The 14326-nt window shown below is 49.0% G+C and overlaps 1 protein-coding gene across 1 annotated transcript in view; it reads left to right on the top strand.

Annotated features, from left to right (window-relative positions):
- AR (androgen receptor) overlaps positions 1-13341 on the top strand; it is a 193714-nt gene extending 180373 nt beyond the window's left edge. The window contains exons 4-8 of the mRNA XM_031944841.1: positions 2769-3056; positions 5488-5632; positions 6999-7129; positions 9444-9601; positions 10467-13341. Of these exons, the coding sequence (XP_031800701.1) occupies positions 2769-3056; positions 5488-5632; positions 6999-7129; positions 9444-9601; positions 10467-10622 (878 nt within the window). The 3' untranslated portion in view covers positions 10623-13341. The remainder of the gene's footprint in view (positions 1-2768; positions 3057-5487; positions 5633-6998; positions 7130-9443; positions 9602-10466) is intronic.
- Positions 13342-14326: the final 985 nt, after the last annotated feature.

Below are 14326 nucleotides of genomic sequence, written 5' to 3'. Positions count from 1 at the left end.
CTCCAAGACATTGGATAGCCCAGTATTCTGCATACAGTCGGTGCTTAATCAGTGAGTGGGAGTGAGTATATTTGCAAGTTGTGCTGTGACCCAAAAGGAGAATTCAAGGCCTTCCCCAGTGGAGCACTTCAGTGTGCTTCTGCCTAGGGTCCCCGTATTCCCACTCTGGCTGCTGCCATCTGCCCTCACCTCATTCTCCTCACCTCCCACCACCACCCGCACAATCTCCAGGCCCGTTTGGACCTTGCTCTACCTCTCCAACAACTCTCCCAACTTTTTTTATGTATATAATAACATTTTATTTTTCCACTTACACATAGAGACAACTTATATGTATATAAATATGTATAAATTGTATATATTATATATAATATACACTTATATATCATGTATATATTATATACACATATATTATGTATATATATATATATATATATATATATATATATATATATAACTGGCTAAGGTAATTGGGGTCAAGTGACTTGCCCTGGGTCACACAGCCAGGAAGTGTTAAGTCTCTGAGGTCAGATTGAACTCAGGTCCCCCTGACTTCAGGGCTGGCACTGTATCCAACGCGCCACCCAGCTACCCCCAAAGACAATCTTTAACCATCATTTTTAGAAAGATTTTGAGCTCCAAATTTCTCTCCCTCCCCTCCCATTATCCCCCCAAATGGCGAGCAATCCGATACGGGTTATACCTGTGCAGTCACATTCAACATATTTCCACATTAGTCATGCTCTTAAAAGGAGAAACAGAACAAAGAGAAAAAACACCAAAAAAGTGGAAATATGCTTCGATCCGCATTCAGACTCCATAGTTCCATTTTCCACCCCAAGTCTACTGGAATTGTCCTAAACCACTGCCTCGCTGGGAAGCGCTAAGTCTGTCAGAACTGCTCGTCACCCAGTCTTGCTGTTGCTGTGTACACTGTTCTCCTGCTCCTGCTCACTTCACTCAGCATCAGTTCCTGTAAGTCTTTCCAGGTTTTTTAACTATGTCTCCTCATCATTTCTGATAGCACAATAAAATCCCATTGCAATCATACACCATCACCTGTTGGGCCATTCCCCAGTCGATGGATATTCCCTTGATTTCCAATTCTTCACCGCCACAAAAAGAAGTCTTTAAAATCCTTGTGTACGTGTAGATCGTTTCCCCTTTTTAGTGATCTCTTTGAGGTGAATAACTAGTTGTGCTAGTGCCGGATCATGAGATCTTCCCAGTTGGGTTGTGTTTTGGGCACGGTTCCAAATTGTTCTCCGCAATGGTTAGATCGGTTCCCAACTGTGTATTAATGTCCAGATTTCCCCACATCCTCTCCAAGATTTATCACTTTCCTTTTTTGTCATATTAGCCAATTTGCTGAGTATGAAACGGTACCTTAAAGTTGTTTCAATTTGCGTTGCTTTAGTCGATAGCGCTTTAGAACTGCCTCAACTTTCAAACCCACCCGACGGTCCCAGCTCCCAGAAGTGACTGGGCAGTCCATTCACTTCCGGGTCATGAAGGACATCCGGCATTGGATGGGAGGGCCATTGATGTCTTCGCTGGTTGAATTTTACCTGGGTTTATGTCACACTTGTAGGCAAGGACCGGATAATGTTCTTGAATCAGATTATATCAGGGCTGGGAAGGACACGAAAACATGCCATGTCAGAGACGCAAGGGGTCTTAGAACCCGGAATGTCAGAAGTGGGAAGGACCTTAGAACAGGGAATGTTCTTAAAGCTAATGGGAGCTAGAAAGGTTAGCAATTTTTCTGATTGCCATCACAGATAGGGTAAGCTGAGTCTGCAGAGAAGGAAAGTGCATTTCCCCAGGCTAGCCCATATAATTAGAAACAGAGGTGGTAGGATCAGCCCTCGGGTGGCTTCTCTACTGCTTTCTTGCCTTCCCTGGTACCAGGCAGCAGTCCCATCCATGCCACGTAAGCCGAAACTTCAGCTCCCATCACACCCCTGTCCCTTTCGCACTCCTCCCTCTGTCTCAGCTCTCCCCGGCTTGGGTTTTGGGAGCTGTTTTGCTCCGGATGTGCTCATAGGTTCGGTAAGGCCTTTAGTAGTGTGCTCCCCGGCCACCCTTGCCCAGGAGCCTTCTCCTCTGGTTAGTGTTCGCCTCTCAGGTTACAGTTTGGCTACAACAGCTGGATGCTGATGGGAACAGTAAGGAGAGTCCGTGAGATCGCTGCCCTTTGCCCCAATGTAGAGCTCTCTGTGCAAGAATAATCTTCCTTCTTTTTAGTAGGAAGAAACTAAGGTTAAAAGGGGGAATATCAAGCAACAAGCATTTATTAAATGCCTATTGTATGCTGAGCACTATGCAAGGCAATGGGGAAATCACAAAATTGTTGCTGGGAAAGTAGATACACAAAATGAAATGAATGCCCTCCTCTTTGGGAGACATTTGTTTTGGACAAGACAACTGGGGTTAAGTGACTTGCCCAGGGTCACACAGTTAGGAAGTATCAAGTGTCTGAGGCCAGATTTGGCCTCGGGTCCTTCTGACTCCACTGCAGCACCACCCAGCTGCTCCAGGAGCTGAGAGTCTTGGCCATGGTTCACCAGCTGGCGTGGCAGTCAAACCTAGAACCGAGGTTTTGTGGGTGTGGGTGGTCACCCCACCGAGTCAGAGGGATCCGAGCTGAAATTGGGGTTAGTAATGACCCCCTCACCACCTACCTGGAGACTTTCTTTGCTGGTCCTACTGCCAGGCGTTGGGGACTCTGAGTGATAACGCCATGCTTGCTTTTTCCTCCCCCACAGCCCGAAAACTGAAGAAACTTGGCAACCTGAAGCTTCAGGAGGAAGGCGAGGCCTCCGGCTCCGGCAGCCCCCACGAGGACCCCGCGCAGAAGCTCACGGTTTCCCACATTGAAGGCTACGAGTGCCAGCCTATTTTCCTGAACGTCCTGGAGGCCATCGAGCCAGGCGTGGTGTGTGCTGGCCACGACAACAACCAACCCGATTCCTTCGCTGCTCTGCTCTCCAGCTTGAACGAGCTGGGCGAGAGGCAGCTGGTACATGTGGTCAAGTGGGCCAAGGCACTGCCCGGTAAGAGGGATAGGAGGATGAGGGAGACAGCTAGGCCAAATCCCCAGACAGCACCACGGAGCTTGGAGGGATCTTAGAACCCAGGATGTCAGAGCTGGGAGGGAGCTTAGAACCCAGAATGTAAGAGCTGGGAGGAGGCTTAGAACAGGGGATGTCAGGGCTGGGAGGGCTCTTAGAACCTGGGATGTCAGAGCTGTTCTAAGCAGAACATAAAACATGGAATGCCATACCTAGAAGAGCTATGAAAGGTTATCCAGATCACTCCCCTCAAGGTGCACCAAACTCTAATCAGATTCATAGAAGGCTGAGCACACATGGACAGAGAACTATGCGTGCGCACACTCTTCAACATGATTCTTTTATGGAAGTAACACAAGGATTCACACGGGAGCTCCCTCGTGGAGCCCATCCCGTCTCTGGGTGGCCAGCTGAGTCTCAGAGAGGTTCATCCGTCTGCCCAGAGCCACACGGCTCGTCCCCAAGGGCAAGAAGGCTGGCCCCCTGGGTTGTCCTGCCGCCAGATCCACCTCCGTGCCAGGCTACCTCACCTAGGGTAATTAGCCATAAATGGTGCACTGTTCTCCTAAATGACTAATTCGAAGTCCTCTCATAGAGCTGAGCCAAGTTAATTTGGCTCCACATAAACAGCATTTGCTTTCCCAGTTGTCTCTGATCTGGAAGTGGAACCCCCCAGGCAGCGCCACGGGCACTCATGCACACTTTGAGCCTCACATGGCCGTGTGTGGTATAACAGGCTGACAGCACTTACATGGGCCTGGTCGGGATCCAGTTCTTCCGTACTCTCTGAGCCCAAAGATAATACCCAGGAAGCCATATTCTGAAAGGGCGGAAAGCTCATCCGTTCCAGGAACCAAGATTGAGAATCCCTCGGGGCTGTGGCAAGACAATATATTGAGGGCCCAAAGCCCTGCCTTCAAATCCAGTCTTCCACTTACTGTGTGACCTTAGGCAAGTCACTGGGTGAAGTGACTTTGTGAGCCCCATTTTCCTCTTTTGTAAAATAACAAGCTTGGACTCCATGGCTTTTGAGGTCCTCTACATCTCAAAAGCAAGAGCTTTGTCAGATCTTATACAAGCCACTTCTCCGCCCCCCCAGGCCTCAGTTTCGTATCCTGCCCTTTGAGAGGCCGGGGTCCTCTCTAGCTCTCTAGACCTAAGGTCTTTTACTAAATTAGGAGCTAAGGAAACCAGACTGGTCCCTGGTGGACAGATGGGTCCCTGGGGGCAAAGCCCCAAGTGGTCCGATCCCCAAACCAGGCCTCTGGCTATTCCACGACCACAACAGAGCATCCTAAATCTGTCTCCCGCTCCATTGCACCCTTCGGCTAAGGTGCAATAGGAGTCCATCAGGTACTGGGCTTCAAAAGCTCCCCCCTGAACTCTGGCCAAGGTGTTCATCCCCATGAGAAAGCAGAGGGATGATTTCTGGCTTCCTCAGCTCCTTTTCCCTCAGTTTTCCCATCTCCCCTCTCCCTGGAGAGCAGCATCCAGAGCAGATGCTGTTCCTTTCCCAGCAGTCACATCAGAAGGGATTTATAGCTTCCTCTCTCTTGGCTTAAGTGACATCCGAGACCTGAAAATCCCGACCCATTCTTTCCCTCCTTTTGGGAGCTTCTCCACTCACCGGAATAAGGGCCAATAATGCCAGATTCTTCTCCTCTGTCTGCCTCAGGAGGCAGGGCTCTTCCTGAAAAATCCCCAGCACCCTCCGTCAACAGTCTCTCCTCCATCCAAAAGCCACAGTCAGCTCTGGCTCTGGCCCAACGTTGGGCTCCGGGCTGCTGCTATTTCAGGAGAATCCCACAGCCCTACCCATTGGGAGCCGCTGATCCCACTGGGGAGAGGAGAGGGCCATACGACGATCAGTTCTAGACATATTCTAGTTTCGAATTGAAAAGACATGGCATGACAAGGCTGGGGGCTTTAGGATGGAGAATCTCAGAGCTCAGACAGGTCTTAGAACAGGGGATGTCAAAGTTGGGAGGAGCATTAGAACGGGGGATGTCGGAGCTGGGAGGGACTCCAGAGGCCATCTAATCAAATCCATCTAATCCCTTATTTTTAGAGATGAGGAAACTGAGACCCAGGGGGATGAAGGGACTAGTCTTGGGAACCACATCTAGTGTCCCAGCTGGGACTTGAATCTTAACTTTTTTTAACCTGGCCTCAAGTTCAAGGCTCCAAAAGACCCAGGTCAAGTCTCGCCACAGGACCTTACTTCTTGCTAGTGACCTGAGACAAATGGGTTCCCGTCACTGGGCCTCAGTTTCTCCTTCTCTGAAAGGAAGGGCTTGGGGCCAATGGCTTCTGTTGTACCTTCTGAGCTAGCGAGCCAGGACCTTCTTATCCTGAGTTCCTTTCCAAGCCTCGGCCCAGAAGGCTCTAAACCTTGTTCTTGACCTCTTCCTAGGTTTCCGTAACCTGCATGTGGACGATCAGATGGCCGTGATCCAGTACTCCTGGATGGGCCTCATGGTGTTTGCCATGGGCTGGAGATCTTTCACCAACGTCAATTCCAGAATGCTCTATTTTGCTCCCGACCTGGTGTTCAATGAGTGAGTGTCCCTGGAGACAAGGACTTTCTTCTTCCTCCTCCTCCTCTTTCTCCTTCTGCCATGGGCTCTCTCTCCTTTTCTTGTGTACGAATCGGGAGCCTACCTCCTTCCCTTCTCCTCTTTGAACCCTCAGTTTCCTTCTCTGTAAGGTGGGATGAGAAGGTCTCTAAGATCCCTTGGAGCTCCAGATCCTAAGTGTTGGGTCACTCTGGTCTCAGTAGAGTGCCTGCTGAGCTGATCTCACCCCTCCCCAAGCATGGAACCTCTGAAGGGTTGGGGTAGTGGATAGCCAGGTCTGTTTGGGAGGGCCTCGCCCATACTAAGTACCCAAACGGGCTCTGCTCTGCTCCCCCATGTTGAGGCATAAGAACGAGCCCTCATCAAGGTGTGACATAGCATGAACTAGCATGGCAAGGAAGAAGCGGGGAGAGGAAGCCTGAGCAGCTTTCTCCCTCAGCAGCCGGGCCGCCATCATTTGTGGTCAAGTCCAGCACGAATCCCAGTAGGCTTCGTCTGTAGCTTCCGGGGCCCTCCTTTTCAGAGGTACCTGTGATGCTACTTTCTGGATCTGAGTAGTGGGAAGGGCCAGTTCACTTTGGGGTTGGGCACTTGGGTCTCCTACAGGTAAGTTAACACTCTCCCTAGGATTGTTTTCAAGCCTACCCAGAGCGAATGGCATCTTGCTGGAGCTCCGTAGTTGGGGTCTCTCAGGTGTCTGCAATCGAGTTCTTTTTCCACCATCGTCATCATTCCTACTTCCCCTGGGTAGGCCTTCAGGCACTTCTGGGGTGTCTGAGAATGACCTGCCCAGACTGGAAGTTCTAGAGAGTGTTTCTAAGAGACTAAAAAATGATTTCTGAGGGAGCCAGTGGACTGTCCTTGTGATATTTTTCAATAACTACCATCTTTCTGGTGTGGTGAGGGGATATTTTGACACCAAGGTAGAGAGATGCATAAAATGACTTCTTGAGGATCACTAGAAGTAAGCCATTTTGAAAGTAAGAGTTCATCGCTGAGGTCTCTTGCCTTAAATCTTCCCATTCTGCAATGGCCAACCACTCAGCAGGAGATCAGATGTCTAAAGCTCTGGCAATTACAGCCACAGGAGTAGGGCCTAAGCTGGGTTTGGGAACCTGTGTGGTTTTCCCTTTGGTTTCTTTTGCTTCTACTTCCTGTCCTCCTGCTAGGAAGCGGGAAGGGGCCCTTGAAATCCCGTTTCCCTGACAGCAGAGAGAAGGATATTGATTAGGCTTTGGAAGAGCCTGTCTCCCGGCTGCTGGGGGGGATGGGAATGGGGTGATGACTGGCTTTGGACCCATGAGCCTCTGCAGCATATCTCACAGCCCATCTCATCTGCCTCTCGCAGATACCGGATGCACAAGTCAAGGATGTACAGCCAATGCGTCCGGATGAGACATCTCTCCCAGGAGTTTGGCTGGCTCCAGATCACACCACAGGAGTTTCTTTGCATGAAAGCCCTACTGCTCTTCAGCATTAGTGAGTGCCCCTCTCTTTCCCCACCCCCATCCCCAGACGCGTTCCTTTGGAGCACCAGAGACCTGACCCCTTTTAATGGGATCTCAGAGGGAGATTCTCTTTCCATCAGATGAGCAGATGGTCCTGAAGTCCCCCTGGTCACCACCATTTTGGTCCATTTCACTGGCTGAACCCATTTTACCATCTGAACTAGATGAAAGAGTTGAATGCCCCAAAAGGGAATGGGTGCTATGGAAGAGCTCTGAATTCCGAGTCAGGGGAGTCAGAGACCAGCTCTGTCATTACCTTTACGACCACACACAAGCTATTTAACTACATGTGCATTGGTTTCCTCCTCTGTAAAATGAAGAGTTGGGTCTAGCTGACCTTTGATGTCCCTTCCAGTTCTAGACTCTAGGATCCTATGTGTGGCTGTGGGCAAGTCCCTTCCCCTCCCTGGGTCTCAGTTTCATCCGATGTAAAATGAAGGGGGTTGACAAGGGAACTTGTGAGGCTCCTTGGCCCAGCCTCATCCGCTTCTCCCTTTGCCTTATCTTACTGATGCATATATGATGAAGAGAATGACAATAATAAGTGACATTAATAGAATGCTTTCAGTTCTAAAAGAACTTGGCCAGTGCCCTCGTTTGTTCCACGAGGATCTCCAGAGGTAGCCAAAGCAGGTGTGATCGTCCCCATTTGACAGATGAAGGAACTGAGACTCAAAAAACAAAAGCGAACAGCTGAAGCAGGATCGGGGGTCTTCTGGCTCTGGATCCAACATTTTCCCCACTGTGAAAAGAGCAAGAGTCTCACAAAGGGAGGGTCAGCTGGAGCCTGCTAACCATGGGCCAATGAGCTCCATTTTTATTCCTGGCAAAATTCTAGAGCATATTAGTAAATCGATGGCTAGTGACCATATCGAAAGGGGAGCCATGGTCCAGAATGGATCATACCAGACTACCTCATTTTCTAATTTGATTGGCTCACCAAGTGAGAGTATCAGCTCTTTACCTAAATTTGGAGAAAGTATTTGACCATATCTCTCCTGTTTCTTTTGTGAAAAGAAAAGAAAAAAGATGGAGAGGCATGGATTAGAGAGTAGTACGGTCAGATGGGTTCGAAACTAGTTGAATGGCCAAGCTCGAAGAATAGTTATATCAACTGGACAGGCTCCAGCGAGGTACCCCAGGGGTCTTTGATCCATCGGTTAACGGTTTCATCAATGGCTTGGATAGATTCCCAGTGGTACCATACTTCTTGCATTTGAAGACAATGCAAAGCCTGAAGGGATGGCTAACATAATGATTGAAAATCAAGAATACAAAAAAGATGTGGGCCTTGGGCCAGTCAAATAAGATGGGATCTGACGGGGTTAAACATACAGTCTTGTACAAGAGCAAACAAATCAACTTCAGGAGTGTGAGATTGTGGAGGTACGGTTAGATGCCATCTTATCTAACTGCCCCAATAACATGGCGTTAAGATATGGATAGAACCAACTCAAATGGCAACCTGGGCAACTAAACCTTACAGCCACATACAGACTTAGACAGCCACCCATTAATCAGTGCATAAGCACTTATTAAGTACCTACTTTTTAAAGTTCCAGACACCGTACTAAGCACTGGAGATACAAAAAGAGGCAAAAAACAGGCTTTACCACCAAGGAGCTTATACTCTAATGAGGGAACCGGCATGCAAAGAAATGTGTGCAAAGCAAGCTATATATGGGATAAATAGGAAATATTAACAAGGAGAAGCTATCAGGATAAATAGGAAATATTAACAAGGAGAAGCTATTGGGATAAATAGGAAATATTAACAAGAAGAAGCTATTAGAATGAAGAAGAGTTTATGTACAAAGTGGAATTTTGGGTGGAACTTAAAGGAATGCAGGGAAGTTAGTAGTCTGAGTTGAGGAGGAAGCACACTCCAGGCCTGGGGAATAGTCAGAGAAAATGCCCAGACCCCGAAAATTGGACGTCTTGTTTGAGGAAAGGCCAAAATTATCTGGGGAGTGTGGGGATTGGACTATCTGGTCTCTGATATCCCTTCCATCCCTAAATATGGAATCCAGTAAATTATAGAAAATGGTGGTGGGCACACTGGGGTCAACCATCCTTGCCCATGCCACCCTCTGCCCCAGGAAACCTAAGAAGTTGCCATCAAGTTTTTAAATAATAAGAAACAGAGTCCTTGGTTTCCCAGTAACAGCAAGTCCTCTGAGTCAACCCCTCTGCCCCAGCTACCTTAATTACATCACTGTGTCCGTGCTCCACTAATGGTTCCTTAGGCTTTCTCCCCTCCTCACTCTGAATTTCTCTGAAAATAGTTCCAGTGGAGGGACTGAAGAATCAGAAATTTTTTGACGAACTGCGAATGAACTACATCAAAGAGCTTGATCGGATAATCGCCTGCAAGAGGAAAAATCCAACTTCTTGCTCCCGACGTTTTTACCAACTCACCAAACTCTTGGATTCTGTGCAGCCTGTAAGTGGTCTGATCTAGCTTGTGGGAGAGGGAGAGGAGGAGGAGAAAAAGGAGGGGAAAGAGACAGACAGAGAGAGACAGGAAGATAGCAGGGGAGAGACAGAAAGGGAATAGGAGATGTAGGAAGAAAGAGGGAAGGATGGAGAGAGACAAAGAGAAACGGGGTTGGTGGGAGGAGATGGGAGAGGCAGAAAGGGAGTGAGAGATGCAGGAAGAGAAAGAGAGGGAGAGAGAGGAGACAGAAAAGAAAGCTACAGAGGGAACGAAGAATATTGAGACAGAGATGCAAAGTCAGATGAAGAGGGAGAAAAAGACCAAGTGACACAAATGAAAAGAGTTGAAAGGAGAGAGAGAGAAAGAAACTAACAGGGAGGGATAAAGAAAAGGAGATAGAGACGGGGAAGGAGACGTTTTGGCCAAACAGTCAAAAGAGAAATACGAGTAGATCAGGGCATCCTAGCTGGGCATCAGAAACAGAGTTTGAAATTCAGGTAAAGACTTGCAAGCAGCCAAATCTTTCAGATTACTCACATCTGCCTTTCCTCCCTTACTCCTTATGCCACCTGACAACAATGGGGGGAAGAGGGCACTGGTCCTAGAACGGAGGACCTTCCAAAGGAACAGGGGGTTCCTTAAGAGTCTGGAAGTGCAAGGGAGAGCTTTTGACACCGTGGGAGAAAGGAAACTAAGGGTAGCCCAGGCGTGGCCAAAAACAAGGGTCCAAAGAGACAGGAGCCCTGCCCTCCCCTGTAGGACAACCTGGCTCTCTCCCTGTCCGTGACCCCTTAAGGAGGTACTCTGAGGAGGCTGAAGGAAGGCAGGGCCTCCTTTGCCAACCTCCCTCTCCTGCCTTTTCCCATTACAGATCGCCAGAGAGCTGCACCAGTTCACCTTCGACCTGCTTATCAAGTCCCACATGGTGAGCGTGGACTTTCCCGAGATGATGGCCGAGATCATCTCCGTACAAGTGCCCAAGATCCTTTCTGGAAAAGTCAAGCCTATCTATTTCCACACACAGTGATGCTTTGCAAAAGCCTTTTCCTCCCTCCCTCCTTTTCTGCCATCTTTTGCCTGTTGTAATTCTGCACTACTGTTCTGCAGTGCCTTGGGGAATTCCCTCTATTGATGTACAGTGTGTCCTGGAGATAGTCCTAATTCCTTACTACCTTCTAAGCTTCTCTTTCCTTCTCACTGCCATGCTCTCTCCCAGCATCTCCTTTCTGCCTCTCTCCCTGGATCTTCTCACCTATCTTAGCATCTTGTGACTCTGCTTAGTCTCTCTTAATCCTTGCCACTATCCCGTGGCTACACCCAGGCCACACATGTCTTTCTGATGGCCGTGTGGCCATTTTCTTCACCTAACATCATGATGAATCTTGCATATTTAAGGGGACAAAAAAACCCATCTTGCTACAGTTCCCCTCCCTTAAAAGACAAACATGCAAACGGCCACACACACACAAGCCGACAACCCTGAGTGTTTCCCTGAGGATGTGTGGGTGTATGTGTGTGCTAGCATTTCTCACCTGGAGCACCCACTCTGCCAACAGCAGCTTTCAGGAGATTCCCCCAGTGAGGGACCTGGGAGGAGAAAGAAAAGAGCCCCATCCCTTCACACACACACACACACACACACACACACACACGCGCACACACACACACACACACACACACACACACACGTGTGCATACCCATAATCCAATTTGGGTCTTTGGATGATCAGAAAGTCCCACTGCAGTGCGCTAAATGGTACTGACTCTGCTTTTTTCCAAAACTTTGCTCTGATCTCTTTAACTCTGTGCATGTGCCATGCAGTCCCCTGCCCAAGTCCTCGTGGCACCCGCACCCCTGTCTCCCCTTTCCTCACTGCCCCAGCCCTCAGGAGAGGAGACCATTCCACATTGACTGTCAGCAGCTGCTGAGAGCTTTGGACATTCCCTCATGCCGAAACTCTAGGCTGAGCGGGCATGGAAAAGGTTGAAACAAGGTCAGCTCGGTGGGAACCTCTCTGTTCTCCAGCTCTGCCTTGCCTCGGTGGGCCAAGAACAAACTGTGGGCTGTTCCTAGGGGCAAAAAATGGAGTCAGCCACCTTCTGAGCCTAGGGTAAGCATAGTGTCGTTTCCCCCCCCCCCACTAGCCCCCACTCAAGGCTTGTGCCCTCCTTGTTCTCCCACCTCCTCCAAAGACTTAACAAAGTTCTTCACCTATCAAGACCCCAGGACCCCCTTCCTTTCTTTCTCCTCTGAGTCTGGTCACTATGTACCACTGGGCTTATGGGATGTGACTTACTCCCTGCCTCAGCACCTTTACCCAGACTCTCCAATGAGAGTTACAGCCAAGCAGTCCAGCAGGCTTGGAGAACTCTCTGTCTGCCCTGAGGCCTCAGGGCACCAGACAATGGCCGGTTAGCACCAACGGCCTCAGACCCGGAATATCTCTTCATAAATTGTAAAGAGTTAGTGAGCGTCACCAACCACGCCACTGAGGCTAGCCATCAGTAGACAACATGGACGCCTGCCCGGGCTCCATACCGGCCAAAGGCGGGGAAGCTGGTGCATAAGGGAAGATCCCATTGCTCAATTTCTGTGGGTAGCTTTGGGAGCTGGAGTGAACACTCCCTGGTACTTTGAAATAAAGTCAGCTAGTGGCCAGCGGATACTCCAGGACCAAGACCACTAGTAGAAAGTGGCAGATGGCGGCGAACGTCCCACCGACGCCCTCTCCAGCTCCAATCGCCACTCACAGTCTGCAGCAGAAGAGGACCTGCCGAGAGGAGGCTGGTCTTCGCAGTGAGCTGAGGAAGGTGAGGGCAGAAGTCAGGAGGAATAATATCCCAACACAAGCCTGCCTCACCAGTTGCAGATTCTCCTCTGCTGCTTGCGCCCGGCCCGGTACCGGCCACTCACCGGGAGGACTGTGGGAAGTAGGGAGAGCTCTCCCTCTAAGGACAGACTCCATTTCATTCTGCTTATCTGGAGTTAGCTGGAGCCATCAAGGCCTCTTGTGAAACCAGTGCCTCTTTGGAAAAGGGGATCTCTGTGCAGCCACCTGTGCGGTGAGGCTTCCTGGCCGAGTGCCCTTCAGAGGACTCCCCCCATTCTGGTGACTTTTGTGTATCCCCTGCCCCAAACCCCGCAAAGCCTTATTGTTACAGGGGAGTTTTACCCACCTCCCCTTCTGAGCTCCTGTTGCTTTCTCCACCTGTTAAGTTCAAAACGTGGGAACCATCAAACCGCCAGTCTTGGCTGATCTTTTATGACATTTATGGAGAATATGGCTCCAGAAAACCTGTACCAGCAAGGGTATTCTATCCTGATTTCTGAAGTTTTTTTCTGTAGCCGTTAAACTCAAAGAACGGCTTCTCTGAATGTGGAGAGGGAAGGGAGCCTGAGATTAGTTGTGCTATTCTAGCAAGTCCAGCTGGGACAACGATGGGTTCCCTTTCTATAGGAGAATAGGTAAATCCCAGTTTCCTTTCTCACAGTAACATCTGGTTTATGTAAACTCACAACATCATGTTTAGCTGTTTTTAATAGAAAACAACCAAAAAAAAACCACCTCAAAACAAAAAGAGTAATTCACATTCGCTCGTTTCAGTTACGCTAGGTTCCTTGACATCTCTTTCCAAAAGGACCTTCATCCTTCGACTCTATTTCGTTCCTTGTAAATACTGGAGACGTTCCTCTTCATTTCTAAGTACCAGCTTTTTCATCTTTGTGGATTTCCTGGTTAAATCTTGTCTATGTGAAAAAAATATATATACACACACACACCTATATATATAAATATATATCATTTTTAAGCCAAAAAACCAAGAAATAGCAGTACAATTACCAAGCAGCTACAACTGGATGACTCTTAACTTGTGAAATGACATCAAGTCCAGTTGGAGTAAAACTGTGCACATGAAATCCATTTCCTCGAGCTTCGGTTTGGGAACCGAGACCTTCCCAAGCTGCAGGGCAAGTCTGGTTTGGCTTCGCTTCTGGCTCTCCCTGCCCTCTCCTCCTTTCCCCCTAGGTCAAAGCGGGGATGGTTTTGGTCAGAGGAGGGGGTGTTTTGGTTTTGGTTTTGGTTTCGGTCCTTGTTGGACTTAAGACAATTGTCTTTGGGAATGAAGGCTTTCATTTTGCATGTGCTTGGCGTGATACAAAGACCCAAGAGCTGCTGTGCTCACTAGGGACCGAGGGGCCACTCCTGGGGTTGAGGGGCCTGTCTCATCCTCCTCTGTGGCAGTGCCCCCCCAGGAGCGAGCCGGCGTGGGGGGGAGGGGGAGAGAGGGGGAGAGAGGAAGTTCCAAAAGAGAAGGGACTGCCCGAGGCAGACAGTGGGCATCCCCTGTGCATTTTGACCGGTGTGACAAATCCAGTGTCGGACAAGACAGATTCTCTTTCCTGTCTCAGCTATTGTGTGCATGGTACCCAAGCGTGATGCCAGGCTAGCCCACGATGTGGGGCAAGGCTCAGCCTTTTGGCTTTTCCACACCCTCCAGTAGGCATCGACGCTTGGGATAGCTCAATTGGTTTTTGCTTTCTTTTTTAATTACTCTGAGAAACAATTTTTGAAGGATCCTCTCTTGTATCAGCAGTGCATATATCTCTTCTATATGTTCACTGGGATTCTAGGAAGAATAGAAACAAAAAGTTCTCCACCTTGCCCTTCGGGCACTTGCTGAGGTAACCGTTACGCTTGGAAAATACCTTTGTGCTGTTGCTGCCCCTGC

The sequence above is a fragment of the Sarcophilus harrisii genome, chromosome X (genome assembly GCF_902635505.1).
Source record: "Sarcophilus harrisii chromosome X, mSarHar1.11, whole genome shotgun sequence".
In the NCBI taxonomy this organism is placed as follows: Eukaryota; Metazoa; Chordata; class Mammalia; order Dasyuromorphia; family Dasyuridae; genus Sarcophilus; species Sarcophilus harrisii.
This window is presented reverse-complemented; position numbering and strand designations above follow the sequence as displayed.